Source organism: Macaca thibetana, chromosome 3 (assembly GCF_024542745.1).
Source record: "Macaca thibetana thibetana isolate TM-01 chromosome 3, ASM2454274v1, whole genome shotgun sequence".
NCBI lineage: Eukaryota > Metazoa > Chordata > Mammalia > Primates > Cercopithecidae > Macaca > Macaca thibetana.
The window spans coordinates 46,798,644-46,818,491 of NC_065580.1; the positions used below are offsets into that span (position 1 = coordinate 46,798,644).

Here is a 19,848-nt window from a genome sequence, read left to right on the forward strand (position 1 = left end):
GTTTCTGGTATATCTCACTTTTAAAAGAGTATCATGAAAGCACTAACCGCCAACAAAATTAAACAAAAGAAAACGAATCAATTCCAAGATCTTCTGTAATGATGCTCCCAGAGCCCTGCATTTTCCATAACAGAGACTTAGTGGCATCCTGATTTTGGATTCCCCAGGATGCTAGTGTTACCTGATGTCCTTGATCTCTGAACTTAAACCTGATTGGGGGGAATCCTCCTAAAGACGTTAACATGCTTTATCATTCCTGGAGGAAGAATCCACAGATATTTATCTCAGGGTGGCATATGAGACGTTTGCATTCTTGCCAAGTTGAGAAATAGGTCTGTTTTGACTCTTTCTTTCCCATTCTGTATTTTCATTTTGAGCCCTTTCTCTTCAACATCCCCTGACCCAGGGAGTTTGTGCTCTAGATAATGATGGCATGGTTTCCACACTCTCCTGTGTGCTCACTTCCCAGTTCTTTGCCACAGTGGCTCCTGTTGTTGCCTTGGACTTTGGAACTGCCTCGGCTTGTGAAGGCTGGCTTCTAAGAACAGTTTTCCCTTCATTCCTTCACTTGTTTCAGCTGGAAAACATCCTCAGCCTATTCCTGAACTAAAACTGCTCTTGATGTTTCTGCAGCTTGAATCCCTAGGCATACTGGTTGGAATAAGGCTCAGCTATGAATGATAGAAAACCTTAAATAACTGTGGGAAGGTAGAACTTTATTTCCTTCATATAAATGTGTATTTCAGCATTCCAGGGCTGTAGAGTCCTCCACAGTGTCAGGGATCCAGATTCTTTTGACATTGATGTCTCACCATGCATGACTTCGACCTCACTGTCCCATATGCAGATTATCTACATCCTAGGCTACAGGAGGTAGGAAGGGATGAAAAGCAAAGCAGAGGGTGCTTATGGCCAGTATCTTAAGGAAGACTCCTGGAAGCTGTCATATGAGACCTCCTGCTTATATCTTGTTAGCCGCAATTTAGACATGAGTACCCTGAGCTGCAAAACAAGTGCAATTCAGGATAACTGAACCTGGAAATGTAATTTTCATTTTAGGTAGCTGTATACCTAACCACACTTTATTTTATTGAAGAAAAGGAGGACGGATATTGTGGCCAACTGGACTAGACTAGTTGCACTGGGACCTGGTGAGGACAGACCTCTGCTGAGCCCTCAGCATACAGCCATCCCTCGCTTTCGATCTGTCCAGGTTCCAGCAGTACTTCTGCTTTTTTGGCAGTAGTGGATGTGTCCTAGTGCTTGGTTTCTCTCTAGGCCTTTTAAGGAGAAATGGTTGAATTTGTTACAGTATAACTTACTTTTTACGTTGATCCCTTTCCTTCCCTAATGTAAATAGGTCTAATGCTAGTTGTAGTTTCTGAATTTTTTTTTTTTTTAACTTTCTCTTTTTTCTGGGCCAGACATGTGCTTATGTAACATTTGGTTCTAGATTTATCTAATGTGGACTTCAGTTGTGATAGGTAAGTCAGTAGGTTTTGGTCTGCCAAAAGCAACCATTGTCCAAAAAATCTTGGCCGCCCTCACCTTTCTGAGTTAGATAATCTTAAGTGGCATGCATTTTCTGATTGGATTAACAGCTAATCTGACTTTGGATTCCATTTATCACTGTCCTGCCTGGCTCTCTTCTGTTATCTTTCATCTTGTTGCCTTAATTCTGTCTTAATTCTAAAAATTTCTCAGGCATGTTTCCTTTGGGGCACAAGAAGCTCTTGTATTCCTATCTATAATTACAGTAACATCTGGAAATTCATCCAATAATTCCTTGAACGTTTTGCTTTCATCTGATATTTCCTCTCAAACTGTCCTGACTTTCCCGGTACACTTGGTATCACTGTCCCAGTCTTTAAAGAGCAGTTCCCAGTGGTTTTTTATCAAGGAGTCTCTATCTTAGAGCTACATAAAGAGTCCTTTGCCAATAGTGGCCTATATTCTTGCTCCATCTAGGAGTCAGTACAGTTTGCTGAGATTTTGCTTCTATTCTTGTTAGATTTCTTTGGGTCCCAGTTGCCATTTCTATCCCCAAATAAACCTGAAAACGTTTAGCCACTTAAAAAAACAACTGCCAATATGAATTAAACCCTAAGTATAACATCTTTTCCTTTTTATGTGTTGATCTGTTCTTCAATTTCATTTTTCCTTTTATATCTATTTGACTTGTTCTCTATCGACTTTTTCTCCAAAAAAGCTTTCTCCTTCCCAAGTTTAATTACTCTTAGTTTATTGTGTTCTCATTCTTCCATTGCTCCTGTCCTAACACTGAAGCATGCTCTAAAAACCTCTTCAGACATTCCTTGATGTCCTGAACAAGACCTGATTCCTAGAGACAGACTGTGGTAGGCACAGTCTAATTGCCTAGACTAACTGCCTCTTTAATCTTTGGTTTTAAAACATTTAACTTAATTGAATCTTTAACTTAGGCATTTTTCATTATAATACAGGCTCCTATATCTTTGTTTGCTTAGTTTTCAATGAAAGCCTTCCATGGTATCTGCAGAGAGGGAGGGGTAGAAATCTAGAGGTGTGAGTCTATGTAATTAACAAACACAGTTGAGTTAGGACCACATGGTGAGAGGAGGCTGGCTCTTGAGTCTCTGGACAGGCAATATGACTCCAAGATTAGTTTTGGGGCATTACCTACACAGACTAACATTAATAATTGAAAACCAGAGCCTCAGACTCTAGCATTCCGTAGCACATATGCTGCATAAAGAACACACTGTAGGACTGGACGTGGTGGCTCACTTGAGGTCAGGAGTTTGAGACCAGCCTGGCCAACATGATGAAACCCCATCTCTACTAAAAATACAAAAATTAGCAGGGCTTGGTGGCGGGTGCCTGAAGTCCCAGCTACTCAGAAAGCTGAGGCGGGAGAATCGCTTGAGCCCGGGAGGCGGAGGTTGCAGTGAGCCGAGACTGCACCATTGCACTCCAGCCTGGGAGACAGAGCGAGACTCCATCTCAAAAATAAAATAAAATAAAAATAAAAACCCACTGTAACGAAAGGTCAGAAAGGCCTTTAGGAGGGTGATTAGGCCATGAGGGCAGCCCTCATGGATGGGATTAATGACCTTACAAAAGGGTTTGCTATAATTTCAATGTTTTGATGTTTCCTCCAAAATTCCTGTTGAAACTTAATTCCTGCTGCAATAGTGTTAAGAAGTGGGGCCTTCAGAAGGGTGATCAGGCCATGAGGGCAGAGGCCTCGTCACTGGGATTAATGACCTTACAAAAGGGCTGGTGGGAACTAGCTAGGCCCTTTTGTCCTTCCATCCTTTTGTCCTGTGAGGACACAGCCTTTGTCCCCTCTGGAGGATGCAGTATTCAAGGTGCCATCTTGGAAGTAGAGACTGGGCTCTCGAATTGGACACTAAACTAAGATCATGGACCTCCCAGCCTCCAGAACTGTGAGAAAAAAAATCTAATTGTTTATAAATTACCCAGTCTCAGGTATTCTATTATAGTAGCCGAAATGGACGGAGACAATGGATGATAATGGAACATGTTAAATAATATACAGAAGATACAATCATCCAAATCCAGAAAGCAAGACAAATAATCCAATTGCTTTAACAAATAAGTGGCATTTTTTAAAAAAAATTGTGAATCGTTATATATTAAAAGACCCTTAAGAACCATACCAACCAAATACAGTGTATGGATCTCACTTGGAACCTGATTAAACAAACCAATTGAAAAAAGACTTTTTTTTTTTTTTTTTGAAATGGAGTCTTGCTCTGTCACCCAGGCTGGAGTGCAGTGGTGCCATCTCAACTCACTGCAACCTCCACCTCCCAGGTTCAAGCAATTCTCCTGCCTCAGCCTCCTGAGTAGCTGGGATTACAGATGCCCGCGACCACACCCAGCTACTTTTTGTATTTTTAGTAGAGACGGGGTGTCACCATGTTGGCCAGGTTGGTCTCAAACTCCTGACCTCATGGTCGCCCACCTCAGCCTCCCAAAGTGCTGAGATTACAGGTGTGAGCCAATGTGCCTGGCTGAAAAAAGACATTTTTAAGAACTTTTAATTTTGAAATAATTTCAGACTTTCAGAAAAGTTGCCATAGTACAAAGAATCTCCATATACTTTTACCTAGATTCCCTAAATGTTAACATCTTGCCATGTTCACTTCATTATTCTCTATATACCCATGTTAGTTTTTTGGGAGTAAGTTGCAAACAAAATGCTCCTTTACCCCTAAATACTTCAGTGTGTCTTAATATTTCCTGAAAACAAAGACATTCTCATCCCACAGTACAGTTATCAAAATCTGGAAATTAACAACAATACCATAACATTTACTACAAATCTTATTCAAATTCTGCCAATTGTCCTGCTAATGTCTTTTGTAGCAAAACTTTTTTTTTCCTGTCCTAGCATCCAATCCAGGATCATGCTATGCTATCTTTAGTCACCTTTAATCTCAAATAGTTTTTCAATCTTTGTTTTTTATGATCTTAACATTTTTAAGAGTAAAGGCCAATTATTTTGTAGAATGTACTTCAAACTTGGATTTTTATTTTTTTTTTCCTTTTTTTGAGACAGAGTCTCGGTCTGTTGCCCAGGCTGAACTGCAGTGGTGCGATCTCAGCTCACTGCAACTTTTGCCTCTTGGATTCAAGCGATTCTTGTGCTTCAGCCTCTTGAGTAGCTGGGACTATAGGTGCGTGCCACCATGCCTGGCTAATCTGTGTATTTTTTGGTAGAGATGGGGTTTTGCCATGTTGGCCAGGCTGATCTTGAACCCCTGACCTCAGGTGATCCTCCGCCTTGACCTCCCAAAGTGCTGGGATTACAGATATGAGCTATCATACCACTCAAACTTGGATTTGACTGTTTCTTCATTATATCCAAGATATGCATTTTTGGTATAAATCTACAAAAGTGATATTCTGCCCTCCTCAGTGCATCTTATCAGGAGGCACACAATATTTATCAGTAATGAAACTGATAATATTGTAAATACACATTTTGAGACAAGTGGGAAAAACTGAAAACAGATGATATTAAGTTAATGTTCATTTTTTTTTAGGTGTCATAATGGTATTGTGGTTATGTCTTTAAAAAATAGTGTTTAAATGTTAGTGACAGACACATTGCAGGGAAAAGTGAAGTTAACTGGCTTGATGTCTATTTCTAGAGAATTTGGCCACCCTAGGCAGAAAGCGGTAATGATAATACAGTCAGCTCTTGATTGTTCTAATATAATGGCCAATTTGCATATTATCCAGGTCTTCGACCATTTCTTCTTTATTCTGTGGCTTTTCTTTTGGTCATTACATTTACAGGTCACCCAACATAGTACAGAAAGGACATTGAAATTTTGTAACTTGTTGGATGAAGAAGGTCCTTGGGGAGGAGACTAAAACTACTGATAGAAAAATCAGGTTGATAAATAATATGAACTTTTCATTTCTTTGTAATTGGCATATCCTTCTATAGATAATTATGAGTTTCATGAAATGAGCTCATTTAAGATGATCATACAATAAAACTTGATAGCCAAAATACAAAGTCTTCATCTTATTTTCCTACTTCATTTTTTTTCATGTTCTTAGTAAGTGCATTTTCCTACTTTATTTTTTGAAAAGTTTATTTCACCAAGGACTAATCCTTCGCTGATGTTCAAATTTAAATTATTCTTTCATGTCGTCTCATAGGAGAAAAACATGAAAAATTGCTTCTGTGGTAGTTTCTTCTAGTTTTTCAAGCACTCTTGTAGTAGCAACTGGTTCAAAATACTGCTTTGTTTCAAGGCATACAGTTTAGATGTATCTTCACTGATGATGGGAACATTTTCATTTTGTTCCTGAGCTGTCAGGTCACTTTCACTGTCAGATAGTGTACACAGGAGAGTGTCATTTTCATAGGTTGGAAAATAATACCTGAAAACAACCACAGATACATAGTATTAAATTACCAAACTAATACATTGTTCAGGTGGCTGAATGTACACATTTACTATAATTTTGCCAGGTATCCTTACCAACAATTTCATAGCATTTTGCAAAGGCTATATTGGAGACAACTTCAGATTGCTTTCACTTTGACTTTTGCTGGCTGACATCAACCTTACCAAATCTACTATCTAGGTTTGGTAAACCAAGATCGTGGACCTCCCAGGCTCCAGAGTTGCCTCTGGAGATGCCCGCTGGCCACTTAGCCTCTGCTTGATCATCTATCATGGTAAGAAACACACGATCTTCGAAGGCAGCTGACCCCAGTAGTGGGTAGCTCTAGTCATTTGATACACCTCCTATGAAGCTAAAAATGACATCTCTCTTATTTCTACTCAAAGGTCCTAGTTCTTCCTTATAAGTTAACAAACTTCAAATATAGTTAATTTTTCAAACACAAATTCTTCGAATACTTGAGAATAATAAGCTCTCCCTTGTGTTTTGTTTTCCAGCCTAATCATTCCTTCTTTCTAGCTAATCACAAAAGGAAACACTTACGGAATATAAAGTTTGTTATTCTGGTTTCTTCTCTGAATACACTTTGAAGTTACTTTTGGAATACTACAAATCTTAATTTATATAAGAAGGATTATAAGAACAGGATACCCTCACAAGCGTGGGATTTTCTGAAGGAGAAAAACTAGAACTTTCTGGTTAAAGTTCTGGGGGAACTGACTTATTCCCTAAGAACAGAAGGAGCTCTGGGCAGCTAGAACCCCACAGCCTCTCAGAGGAGCTCTTGACTGAGGTTATCCAGAATGATGTGAGAACCAGTCCAGAAGGTTCTTGGCAAAGGATACTTGGGAACCAGTCCAGAAGGTTCTGGCAAAGAATACTTGGGAATCCAACAACAGATGACCAAGTGCTTAATTTTTTCAAGTGCCAATATACAAAATATATACCAAAAGTCCTAGCAGTGTACAAACTCTGACACAGTAATTTTATTTCTAGTAGTTCAGCATAATTCAATAATTAGATAAGTGTGCTACAATGTAGGTATATAGATATTTACTGTATCATAATAGCAAAAATAAGAAACAACCTAAGTATCTAACAGAACAGATTATATCCATACAATGGATATTTGGCAACCGTTAGAAAGGATGCAACAGATAGATACTGGCTATAGAAAGATATTTACAATATTTTGTTAAGAAAATATACTTTAAAAAATCTGTATCTACTTCATCTCTCTACATATGTATCTATCTCCATATCACAAATACTGAAAAATACTTGGTTTCATTTGTAAGAGGGGGATTATTTTAAAAATAAGCATTTTGAAGATTTTTACATTTTCCCTACACTATACTGATGTATACTTTTTATAATAAACATGTATTCCTTTTTTTCTGTAAGTTTAAATAAATTAAATAAAGGGACAAAATCAAAGGGAGTAAAGAAGTGCACATGTGGTTCTGCAGTACGTACTCCAGTTGATCCCACGTCTTTCTATCAGGGAGCAGCGAAGTGTGTTTAGTTTCTTCCATGTGAGTTCTTAAGTCTGCTTTGGATTTGAACTTCACATGGCAGCCATAACACCTGCATTGGTGAACTTGCCTCCGAATAAAATTGACCAGTTTCACTTGCTGATAGAAATTTAATCCTGAAAATGACAAAATACAGAATCATTAGACAACTGTGCAGACCCATTTTTTGCACTGTTATAATTTCTTAAAGGAGCCACTTATTTTTCTTAATCAACCTGAAGAGGTAGTACAATTATAAAGCATAATAGATACCAAATAATAACAGTCCATATTTACATAGGGCTTATGAGCTAGGCACTATTCTAGTAATTTTCTGTGTATTAATACATTTAATCTTCATAAAACCCTATCAGATAGGTAGTATCATACCTACATTACATATTAGGAAACTGCCCAGGGTCGCATAGATAGCTGTCAGCTGCAAAGCCCATGTGCTTGACTACTAAGCTAATTATATGTACAATGTATATACATGTCTATAAGAGCAGCAAAGTAACACATCCAAGGACCCAGGAAAACAGTGATGGAGCTGAGATGTGAGAAGTAAGTTTTTTACTGTTTTAGATCTATTAGCAAGTCAGTACTTTATTTATGTCCTAATGCCCCAAATCCTTCTATTGTTGTGATACTGAGAATGATACATTTGGGTACACCTATAACAAACAATCCTAGCTATACTGCTAAGCAGTGCAGTAGGCATTTACCATACATTACTCACTCCTCAGAACATTTTTCTGACCCGAGGCCCAATGTCAGATAGCCAGTAAATGCCAGAGCTGGAATCTGAACTCTAGTTTGACTTAAAAATCCATATTCTACTAGCCCCCTGCAATTTATGATATATTATTAACCACTAATTTATATTCCATTTGAAGCAGTCGTATATGTAGGAAAGAGGAAGAAGGAGTATATGAAACCAAAAACCATATTTGACTGTTATGGTTGAGCGTCACTGCTTCACAGAGAGTTCTGTCAAGACCATATATAGAGAGACATGTTTTGGTGGTGCGCTCTCCAATTGTAGCTACTGAACATAGGCATAGTTTACAGGATGGTTTATAAAAAAGGAAGCATCACAGAAAAACACTTCTGAATCAAACTTACCAAGTTCTGACTTTATCTTGAGAAGATCAAATTCGTGTGCATCCTAAAAAAAGGAATGAATACATTTGTAAGCAAATGAATTATTTAATCTTTCAGGCTGAAGTTATAAACAACTTATTCACAGGAGTTTAGAAACTCAGTCTGAGTTTGGTATCTTCTGCTTTTAAAGTCTTCTAAGTCTAACTACTTCCCTCCATACCCAACTTCTTTTTACAGCATAGTCCAAACAAGTCATGTCAATCAGTTAAACCATTGTAATTGGGCTGGGCATGGTGGCTCACACCTATAATCCCAGCAGTGTGGGAGACTGAGGCGGGAGGATCACCTGAGGTCAGGAGTTTGAGACCAGCCTGGCCAACATGGCAAAACCCTGTCTCTACCAAAAATACAAAAATTGGCTGGGCGTGGTGGTGGGTGCCTGCAATTCCAGCTACTCCAGAGGCTGAGGCACGAGAATCGCTTGAACCTAGCAGGCAGAGGTTGCAGTAAACTGAGATCACGACAATGCACACCAGCCTGGGTGACACAGCAAGACTCCATCTCAAACAACAACAACAACATTATAATTGCTCATAGCTTATATCTATAGTTTTTATAATTTACAATGTATCCGTTTTGTAGCCTTCTAAAAATGTAGAAGTCTATGTATGAATTCTGCAGTGTGATAAAAGTATAAGTAAGATATGTGTCTATTGTACTGTTCATTTGGACTAGAATTATGGATATAGGTTCTTTGCCCCACATAGGTAATTTTTACAAATTCTGCTTTTCATTTTATGCTGTCAAATACACTGTTTAAACCTGAAAGTTTCTCTTCACTCACACCTTCCTATAAATCACACTTTCTTTTTATTTTTACAATGCAGACTTATTTTTTGCTTGTTTGACACCTGCAATTGTCTGTGTAAATATTTTAACCTACAATCTCACAGAGGATAAAGACCATTTAACTCATTGGGATGGCATTTAGTGTAGCACCATATGCAGGATGATTAGGAACTGGTGATGTCATCACTGAGAGTGACCCAGCAGAGGTTAAGGACACCTGTCAAGGATGCCGAAAAGGTAATCCCTACACAGGATAGGCATACTAAGGCTGCCTTCAATACAAAGACATTAAGATATTATGAATTAAATCTAAACACAGGAAATTATACACACATACTAGTGGGAACCTTTTTCAGAGAAACTAAAATCAGGGTAAAAGGTTATGGTCTTTTGAGCGCTTTCTAGGTCCTTATTTTACTAAACTAAGATGTGAGAAGTAAGTTTTGGTGAACAGTATTTCTGAATAAGGCGAGGTGAAAGTGGGTGAAAGCAGAGAATATGGTCCACTATTGGCAGAGGTGGCTGCAGGGAGGGGAGGGAGAGATACCAGAATCATCCAGTAATATTTTTCTATTATAATCACCCCTTTGCCCACAAGCTGTGATACTGTTATGAATCATTGGATGTTCCTCTTCCCTATCTGCCTTGTGCAGCTAAGGATCAGAGTGTAGGGTGTGTGTCCTCTCCAGGTATACAGGGGTGAAAAAGGTTTAGAACTGCTAGCTCCAAGCTTCACTATCACATAAAAATGGCATCTAGAAGGGAAAGCCCACACTAGGAATGCTCCCTCATTTATTCTCTCCGAATGCTGGCACCTGAAGGAAGTGTAGGATCATGTCCTAGACCCTCTCTACCCACCCTCCTTTTTCCCATTCCTCCGGGGGCTTTGTAAATGGCAATGTTCTCCCTTCTTGCTCTCCTATTCACCAGCACAAGCAGCACTGTAAAAAAGACTCAGAACTTGTCCCACCTGCTAAGCCAGAATGATCTTGTAAGCATCTCAAAGGTGAGATGGCATCAGTGGTCTGAGAAATCTCACACTAACAAACAGCTCACTCAGGTCCAGTCAACTGTACTAACTAAATTGCGCTGAGCTCTGGTTCTCCCCGACAGACCTGGCCTGTCTCTTGTGTTTGGAATAATGATTGAGAAACTAAAGTATAAGCAGATGAGGGTGCAACAACGACCAGCTTTCTCCTGTCAGAATGAAACAAAATTCAAATAAACACAGGTATCTTACCTCCATGTGGACATACAATTTCTCAATTGTTTCTGCTTGCTTTTCACAAAATAAGCAGACGGCAGAGGCAGGGTGCTCCTCCCAATCAGACCAGTCGCTGAATTAAAAAAGAAGAGAGAAAATACAGACATTTCCTTCATTAAGAGAGTATACTACACAGTGACTTGGTATTACTTTCTTCTTACTAAGAAACCCTGCCAATCTCTTTCAACTCTGACATTTTGGTAAAGACTGTCACATCATATTATGACTCTCTGATACAGCTTTTGAAATTCAAAGCAGCACCATGAAATTAATATAAATAGCGAACAGGTGCTGCTCCATTTTCTCCTATTTGCCATTCTTCTGAGTCTCTATCTCAGTCTAGAGTCAGAGGAATGTCATCCTGAGACAATGAGGTTTAATTTGCAAAGGAGACATTTCAGAAAATGTGATGCTCTTTCTCATTAACCACAACCACTGAGTGCACACGCTGTGAGGTGTGATGCTGGGAATGTGTTTCTGCATGACAAATAGTGTATTTTACAAAGGCAAACCGTGTCTCTTTCATGAGGGAAATAATGATTATTTAAAACTGGGCAAGTGTTATATCTGGTGGTAGACAGCGAACTCGAAAAGGATACAAGATCCCTTTTACCACTTTCCCTGCTCCTTGCATTTACCTTTTTGAAATACTACCAACTTCTTATCATTCCCAAACCAGGAAAACTGCCAGGAGGGAAGAGTTGTGGAGATGAGGAACACCCATGCAAACTCAGATGAGAGAATTTCTCATGGCAAGCTCAGAAATGATCACTGATAAGACTCTCAAGATCAACCTAACCCAATGTGCACAGAAGCTTCCCGATTAGAAAACAGGAAACATTTTCCTTAACTCTATCCATCCAGGAGGGAGCCACAAGTCTTGGCTCAGGTCATGACTTACTATTTATAACCTTTTGTGTCATTAAAACTTCAACATTCACCCATTAAACATTCCAGCTAGTGTGTTTTAATGGGAAAGATGTTTTTATTTCAGTCTGGAAGACTCTGCCTGAATCTCTATGCATCAAGAAGATTCAGCAAATGGCAGCTCTCTACCTTTGGGCTTTACTTCACTCTTAAAATAATAATAATTTCAAATCCTGAGAGAGAAAAAAGGCCAAAAAGCTTTGACTGGAAAGAAGATGAAAAATAAGAAACCCTTTTAGGTTGAAAAGAACATTTCTCAAGCTTATAATTTCAAGCACAGAAGCTGTGAATGTTTAAAGTTAGTTATCAATGGCCGGAACACAGAACAGGATTAACTTCAATGCAGCTACATTCTCTATTCCAATGACAGCAACACGGAAAGTTCAAAGATCGTATCACTTCAAGGTCTGAGCACCAACTGAGCAGGTAAAGCATTTTGGAATGTATTTTTCTCTGAATTATGTATTACTTGTGTGTTCAATCAATAGCTTTAATTTAGTTGGAATAACAGTGTCTTTAGGAATTTTTATGTGAAAGTTATTTTGAATTCAAGTTTCTGCCACATGACACGAAGGGATGCATGGCTCAGAGAAGGTATTTTTTCTTCTTAGGTTCCCTCTTCATAATTTAAACCAAACTAAAGCATTGTCTTCTTACTCCTGGAACACTGCAATTAACTAGCAGCAATAACAAGTCTTACTCTTCCTGATGGTCCAGCAACTCCCGATCGTCTTCCAACTGAACTTCTTCCCATGATTTTCCAAGTTCCTTTGTAGGAAGAACAGAGGGATGAGAGAGATTGGGGGAAAGAGAAGGGAGAGAGTATGCAGAACCTCAAAAAAAACCAAAACCAAAAAAATAAACAAACCACCCATGGTTAAATGGTTTTGAAACAGTACAAGTAGGATACACAGACGGTCCTCAATGATTGTTTGATTCAACACTTTTTTTTGACTTAATGACAGTGCAAAAGCAATATGAAGTTGAAACCTTAATGTGATAATTTTTTAGAGAAGTAGCAATATCCTTTCAATCAAATTCTTTTCTCTTAAACTTGAACCAGTGTTTCTCAACCCTGAAAGTGTATTAGAATCTCTGGGATTCTAATGGCCTTTGTTCACTGTTACATTTCCAGAGCCTGGCATATAGTGGGTACTATTACTATAAACTATTTTTTGAGTTGAATTGGAAAGTAGAATTCAATTTGTTAGAACTAAAAAATAAAAAAATGCATTTGAGGTCAATTTAGATTACACCTCAAAAGGTTTTTTTAAGGTGATTAAATGAGTGAGTTACTGTCTATAAAGAAATAGTACTAGGCATGAGTAGGTGCTCTAGTACCTACTAAAATCCCTTTTATCCCTTACCATCAGTGGAAAAGTTCCACTCTTTTGGGGCTATGTCTGGTAAGCCTAGTCATAGTGCTAGTAAAACTTTATGGAGTGATGAGTAGGAATGATTTATTTTGGCCCAATCATTTCTTTTGTTCCCCTTGGGCCATTTCTTCCTCTCTTCTTGCCCTGTCTTCTTTCTATTCAGTCTTCCCATTGTGCCATGCAAAAGCAGACAGTGTCACAAAGAGAGAGGTAGGAACACTAACGGATATGTTTTCAAGCAGCTAAGCTATGGTTAGAATCAAGCCCACCTGACCTGCTACAAGCACAGATAGCTTTGTTGTTCAATATCCTTCTTTTGGAAAAACACAACCAAAATTCACTCAATTATTGAGTCTTTTCCCCCCAAATAAAGGTGTTCATCTAGCTAAAAACAAAGAACTATGAGTGCCATTATGATTTAGGGGAAGAAATAAAATCCATAATTTATCAACTTAATGAGAGGTTTTGAAGCTGTCATTATCAGCTAAATGATGCATACATTTAAATATATAGAGATCTATCATAACGTCATTAGAGAGGGTTAATTTGGACTCTATAATGTGCCTCCCAGAGTCATCAGGAAGTGTCTGAACCTCATTACGGAACACCAAAAATGGCCTAACACTACCAACAAGATGCTTGTTAGAAAGTTGGGCAATGAATTAAATCTTTCATGCCTTACTTGGTTTTTCTGTACTTGGACTTAAGGTCATGGTTTTTTTTTGTTTGTTTGTTTTGTTTTGTTTTTTTTTTGAGACGGAGTCTCGCTCTGCCGCCCAGGCTGGAGTGCTGTGGCCGGATCTCAGCTCACTGCAAGCTCCGCCTCCCGGGTTTACGCCATTCTCCTGCCTCAGCCTCCCCAGTAGCTGGGACTACAGGCGCCCGCCACCTCGCCCGGCTAGTTTTTTGTATTTTTTAGTAGAGACGGGGTTTCACCATGTTAGCCAGGATGGTCTCGATCTCCCGACCTCGTGATCTGCCCGTCTCGGCCTCCCAAAGTGCTGGGATTACAGGCTTGAGCCACCGCGCCCGGCCAAGGTCATGGTTTTATTGATGCAAGGTATTACTAAAGTACGGGCCTTCTGTGATTTGATCATTCTGAATGAGAAGGGCAAATGTTGCTTGTCAATGAGTATTTTGAGCCAAAAGTAACAAAAAATATCTTCCACTGTTAAACTTCTAAACTCAAAGCATTATTTTGCAACTTCCTCAGTGTTAGGTACAATATGTAGAGATTTATCTAGGCCATACAGCATTAACCACTTACCCCACCTGAGAGGAAAATGAATGTCCATGTTTACTAGTATATCAGGAAATAAGTAATTTGCACGTGACAGTGGCCCAGTTTCCTAGAGTGCTCTGCTTTGGTACAGTTAAAGATACGATTTATTATAGAAACAAGACCCAAAGCGAAAACAAGAACAAAAAACAAACCAAAAAAACCATGTAACTCTCTAATTAAGACACTATGCCTGCTAACGAATCATGTCAGGAAAGCAAAGAATGTAAGAAAAAGTTTGGAAGGCATATCAGTAAAGATGTTCAGACACCCCCTCAAAGCCCTGCATCAGATGGCTCATGAACAATGAGAGGGTGGAAAAAAACATGGAAGAAAAAGATCCCCTTCACCCATCACACTTCTGCCCTAATACATAGTCACTTCCGTGTGCTTACACAAAACTCCATCAGAAACAGAAAGCGTTTTCAGTGTAAATACTTTCACTAGGGAGAACTACAAAAAAATACGAAAAATCAGTTAAAAGCCTACTTTTGTTATAAGTGGTTTTGTATACTTTAAGAATAAAAAAAATTTAAATCAAAGAATGATAAAAATCATGGCAAAACCAATTCCCTTTAGAAAAACTCAGGGTTTGAAACATGAGCATCGTAGGAATATGCAGCTGAAGCCTTGATGTTAAGCAGTCTGTTGCCCTCTGAGGAAAGGTTATCTGAATGTGAAACTAACTGGCACCTTACCTCCAACCCATCCTCACTACCTGCTGAACTCTTTTGTTTGTCAGAAAAGAAAGCAAGAATTTGAAGTAGATAATTCAGACTATGCAAACAACTTTTAATGTTTTTGCAAGTCTGTAATTATTCAGAAACTGATATGAATGATTAAGCACAGAAATTATCTCATCTAAGAAGGAAAACGGAACTTGTCAATCTGCTGAGCTCAGAAAGCCAGAAGCAGCCCCTCTGTCCACTGGCTCTCCTACTTCTGCTGCCTATTAGAGTGTATCTTGCCACGGATATCCTGGATGCTCCCATCACTGTTGCGCTGGCAGTCTCTATGGCATTTGAAGTGGAGTGAGCTCTGTGTGTGAATGACTCAATGACTGCATATATTTGCTATAGGAGAGGTCAAACGTTGACTTTTGATATACCATTACAAAGGGTTCAAACTAACGTGCTTACGTGGTGGTCTTCCATACCGACTCCTGAACTCTTTGAAAGTAGTGACTCAAATCAGCCTTTTATCTACAATATTTTTTCTTTCTCTTCTAGCATCTGGTAGCTGGAAGGCACTCAAATGTATGTAGAATGTATGACATCAATAAAATAATGTATCAACACTGATTACTAAGATAAACAATTCTATCTTTTGCCCACACTCATGTCAGCCCTTTCCCTCAGAGGGATAACAAGGGAATATATACATATTTTTTAAATAAAATATTGTCATTATTGTTTAAGTAAAATTTAGAATTTATTCTTCATATCGATTTATTATTCATGTTCTTCACATTAAATATTATTCTTTAATGAGGTCTGGAATAATACTAAAATGATACTGAGAAGACATTGGCCTTTATTTTTCTATACCTCTACTCTTAGTATTTGGGACAGTTTTTTATATACTTATTCTATATATTATTATACTTTTAATTTGTAACAGTATTCCCTCAACTATTCCTCGAATGTTACTGCGGCTGATACCTCTGGTGAGCACCCCTCTGGTTTAGCGCATGGGTATGTCTTTAGTGAAGCCGATAGGTTTCTTCCCTTCTTTTCAAAGGTGTTTACATCATTTCCACAATGCTAAGGCATCGTAACACATTTTAGGGTTTCTTTTTTTGTTGATCATTCTTAGAGTTTTTGGTTATTTACCTCAGCAAGAATTTCACATAGGAATAGGGAATAGAAAACAGGGAATAGGAACAGGAATCAGAATTGGGCTAGGAAGACTAAGATTGTGGAGCGGAGCCTTAAAGTGCTGATTAACGTCAGCTTTACTTTGACCTTGGCTCACTTTTTAGTTATTACAAAAGAGAATAGGCAAGGGTGGGTGAACAGATCATTATGAACTCATCACCATTACTTGGCCAAAATACCCAACCCAAAGCATCAGATGTAGGTACTAGTCTTGTCTCAATTGTAAAAATGAAGGAAACTGATGCCCGGGATAAGTAATTTGCCCTAGCCATGTGACCTTTGGAAAATTAGCCTCTCTGTGCCTAGTCCCCTTACCTATAAGAGGCTTAATGACAATACCTGTGTCATAAAAATGTGACTCGAATTAAATAATTCAATATAAATACCTAGGATAGTGCCTGCAAATTATAAGTACTCAAATAGCTGCTAGTTAAAAAAAGGACTTCTATCAATATGACTCTGAAGTTGTAATTTAATTGTCATTTTGTACATTGTTAAAGTCCTTACTTTCTCTTGAAACACTTCTCTAAATCTGTGGTCCACGCCACATCAAATCCTTGCCCTGTGTGAGCAGCACAATCTAGCACACTCATCTAGAGATGGCTGGCCCTGGCAGATGATTGCAGTTTTGACAGCTACCCTACTTGATGCCCAGGAAATGAAGTATCATACTTTTCTAAAAGTGCTGGCAGAATAAGAGTGAGCAAATCCTTTGAAGTCTCCTCTAAAAGGTAAAAACCTCCAGCTATATAATGTTCTGCTAGTCTCAAGCTCTTCAACATTAGTTTTAAAAGACCCCCAGAAGGAAGAACTATTAAATTGCTCCTATAGCTAGATGCAGTAGCTGAATATTTCTTAGAGCTAGCACTGAAGTCCACTCCCTATTAGACTGGGCTGGGTCCAGAAGCAGCATTTGCTCTAGGAAGTAATGACTGAGTGATTTCAAGAAAAGATGGAAGGGCTCAAAGGGTACGTTTGCCTTTAGCTGGTTGTAAAACATTTGTAGAAAACCATGGCAACCTCTTAGAGTCAATCTTCAAACACATGTTAAACTTGCTTCTCAGGGGGAATTTTAACACTACAAGGATTAGTTAGAACAGACAAAATTCTACCCTAAAGCAGAGATTTCCAGCATAATTCAGGATATGCTTGTTTCTATCTAATAGATAAAATGGCTGATTATATTCAATTAGCCTTTTGTGACCAGTGGGTTTGGGTTTTAATTCATTTACACTGAGAGAAAAAATAATTTCCATGTGCTTAAGAAAAATGCCCATTCAAAACAGAACTCTCTATTTTTCTTCCAGTTCCTCTGGAAAGTTACATAACCTCTTCTTTTATATGAGTAGTCATACACATTTGTCATATATAAAAAATATATAAAAATGACAAATATATATATTTTAAAAATCAGTAGATTGAAGGCAGGTCCAGTAAGACTCCCCAGTCATTGTTGTCTATCAAAAATACCCTCCCATATTTCCAAATGCCTCTCCCCCAACCCCTACTATCTCCATTTGAATGCCTCTTCTTGAAATCTACAGAGGCCAGCAAACGGCATTGAGGTTTCTGGGGAAGGAGAGCTATCAATACATTTAAAATCCTTGGCATGGTCACCTGGTTAGTCTACCCCACAAGCCAACAAATAAAAATCCCATTTCATGGTAAAATGGTTTGGTTTCCTTGAAACTTCCCTTAAAAATAAACTGACTGAAGAGAATGATAAAGATACACACCTGTAGGGGTGAAAGGGAAAGAGCAAAGAGATGGTTTTTAAAGAATTATTTCGCATAGCACCTAACACATCCAGTACTCAACAGTTTCTTTTGAACAGAACACAGAAGTCTCTCTGGCCAGGTGCAGCAGCTCACACCTCTAATCCCAGCACTTTGGGAGGGCGAGGCAGGTGAATCACTTGAGGTCTGGCCAGGTGCAGCAGCTCACACCTCTAATCCCAGCACTTTGGGAGGGCGAGGCAGGTGAATCACTTGAGGTCTGGCCAGGTGCGGCAGCTCACACCTCTAATCCCAGCACTTTGGGAGGGCGAGGCAGGTGAATCACTTGAGGTCTGGCCAGGTGCGGCAGCTCACACCTCTAATCCCAGCACTTTGGGAGGGCGAGGCAGGTGAATCACTTGAGGTCTGGCCAGGTGCAGCAGCTCACACCTCTAATCCCAGCACTTTGGGAGGGCGAGGCAGGTGAATCACTTGAGGTCTGGCCAGGTGCAGCAGCTCACACCTCTAATCCCAGCACTTTGGGAGGGCGAGGCAGGTGATCACTTGAGGCCAGGAGTTTGAGACCAGCCTGGCCAACATGGAGAAACCCTGTCTCTACTAAAAATCCAGAAATTAGCCAGGTGCAGTGGTATGCACCTGCAATATCAGCTACTAGAGAGGCCAAGACAGAATTGCTTGATCCCAGGAGGCAGAGGTTGCAGTGAGCCGAGATCATGCCATTGCACTCCAGCCTGGCCGACAGAGCAAGACTCTGTCTCAAGAAAAAAAGAAAAAAAAAAAGGAGTCTCTGGTCCCAAGTTAAAAGATATTACATAAATGGGGGATGGTATGTGGATATCCAAATACTGTATTTTTTTTTTTGGTCAAGATGACTGTGAGTTCTAGAGACATGACATTTTTACTACATAAACACTGTCAAATAAAAGACAAATCAAATCCAATGTCTTGTACTCTAACCATTTTAAAGCTAATCACTACTTGAATGTTCCCCTCAATTACATTTTGACCTTTGCATTAATTGCTTATTCAAATATTAGTTGGTCCTCAGAAAGATTTTGTTTGCAGTACTGCAATCAAATTTTAAGTTATGAAAAGAAAGCCTTACCAAATAATTGATGACATAAAATCGGTCATATTCTCTGTTCTTAGGATTAATCTTACGATGCTGTTTTTTCCTCATGTGATCTTTAAGTGTGTTTTTGTCCCTGAAGGTCTTCTCACAGTACAAGCACTGTAAACTACAAGAAATATACAAACACTGATAAACAAGTCTCTTGTATAGTTGCTGCCATAGTCCTTTATTATTATTATTATTATTATTATTATTATTATTATTTTTGAGACAGAGTCGCCCAGGCTAGAGTGCAGTGGCCAGATCTCGGCTCACTGCAAGCTCCGCCTCCCGGGTTTATGCCATTCTCCTGCCTCAGCCCAAGTAGCTGGGACTACAGACGCCCGCCACCTCGCCGGACTAGGTTTTTTGTATTTTTTAGTAGAGACGGGGTTTCACCGTGTTAGCCAGGATGGTCTCAATCTCCTGACCTTGTGATCCGCCTGTCTCGGCCTCCCAAAGTGCTGGGATTACAGGCTCAAGCCACCGCGCCCGGCCTAGTCCTTTATTGAGTTTTGTATTTATTCATTTTAGGTCACACAGAATCTTCAAATGGGATATACCATCCTTGTCAGAATCCCCCCTCACTTTATTCATTTGGCTTTGTAGAGTGCATACTATGGTGTATTTTTTAGTTAGCTAAGCTGACCAACTTGGCTCTTTAGTTAAGACTGTGACAAAGATAGGTCATATCCAAAAATCATTTTGGTTCTTTACTAACTGAATTACCAATTCTAAAGTAAGTATGTAGGTATGTTCTTCATATGATTATAATGACTTGCACTGACTGCACCCAGTGTATATAATAATTACTGCATGGTTTGTGATATCCTGTGAGCTGATTTGCAGGGTTTAATTCCTTGCTGCAGTGCCAGCT

General features: G+C 39.1%; 1 protein-coding gene across 2 annotated transcripts in view; it reads right to left on the minus strand.

Annotated features, from left to right (window-relative positions):
- Window positions 1-695: 695 nt before the first annotated feature.
- The window catches only part of ZNF277 (zinc finger protein 277), a 147,533-nt gene continuing 128,380 nt past the window's right edge, over window positions 696-19,848 (minus strand). For both annotated transcript variants that reach the window (XM_050782643.1, XM_050782644.1), the window contains exons 7-12: window positions 18,966-19,098; window positions 12,293-12,360; window positions 10,642-10,738; window positions 8,574-8,616; window positions 7,411-7,585; window positions 696-5,907 (exon numbers count right to left, since the gene is read on the minus strand). In XM_050782643.1, coding sequence (XP_050638600.1) covers window positions 5,721-5,907; window positions 7,411-7,585; window positions 8,574-8,616; window positions 10,642-10,738; window positions 12,293-12,360; window positions 18,966-19,098 — 703 coding nt within the window. In that variant the 3' untranslated portion in view covers window positions 696-5,720. The remainder of the gene's footprint in view (window positions 5,908-7,410; window positions 7,586-8,573; window positions 8,617-10,641; window positions 10,739-12,292; window positions 12,361-18,965; window positions 19,099-19,848) is intronic.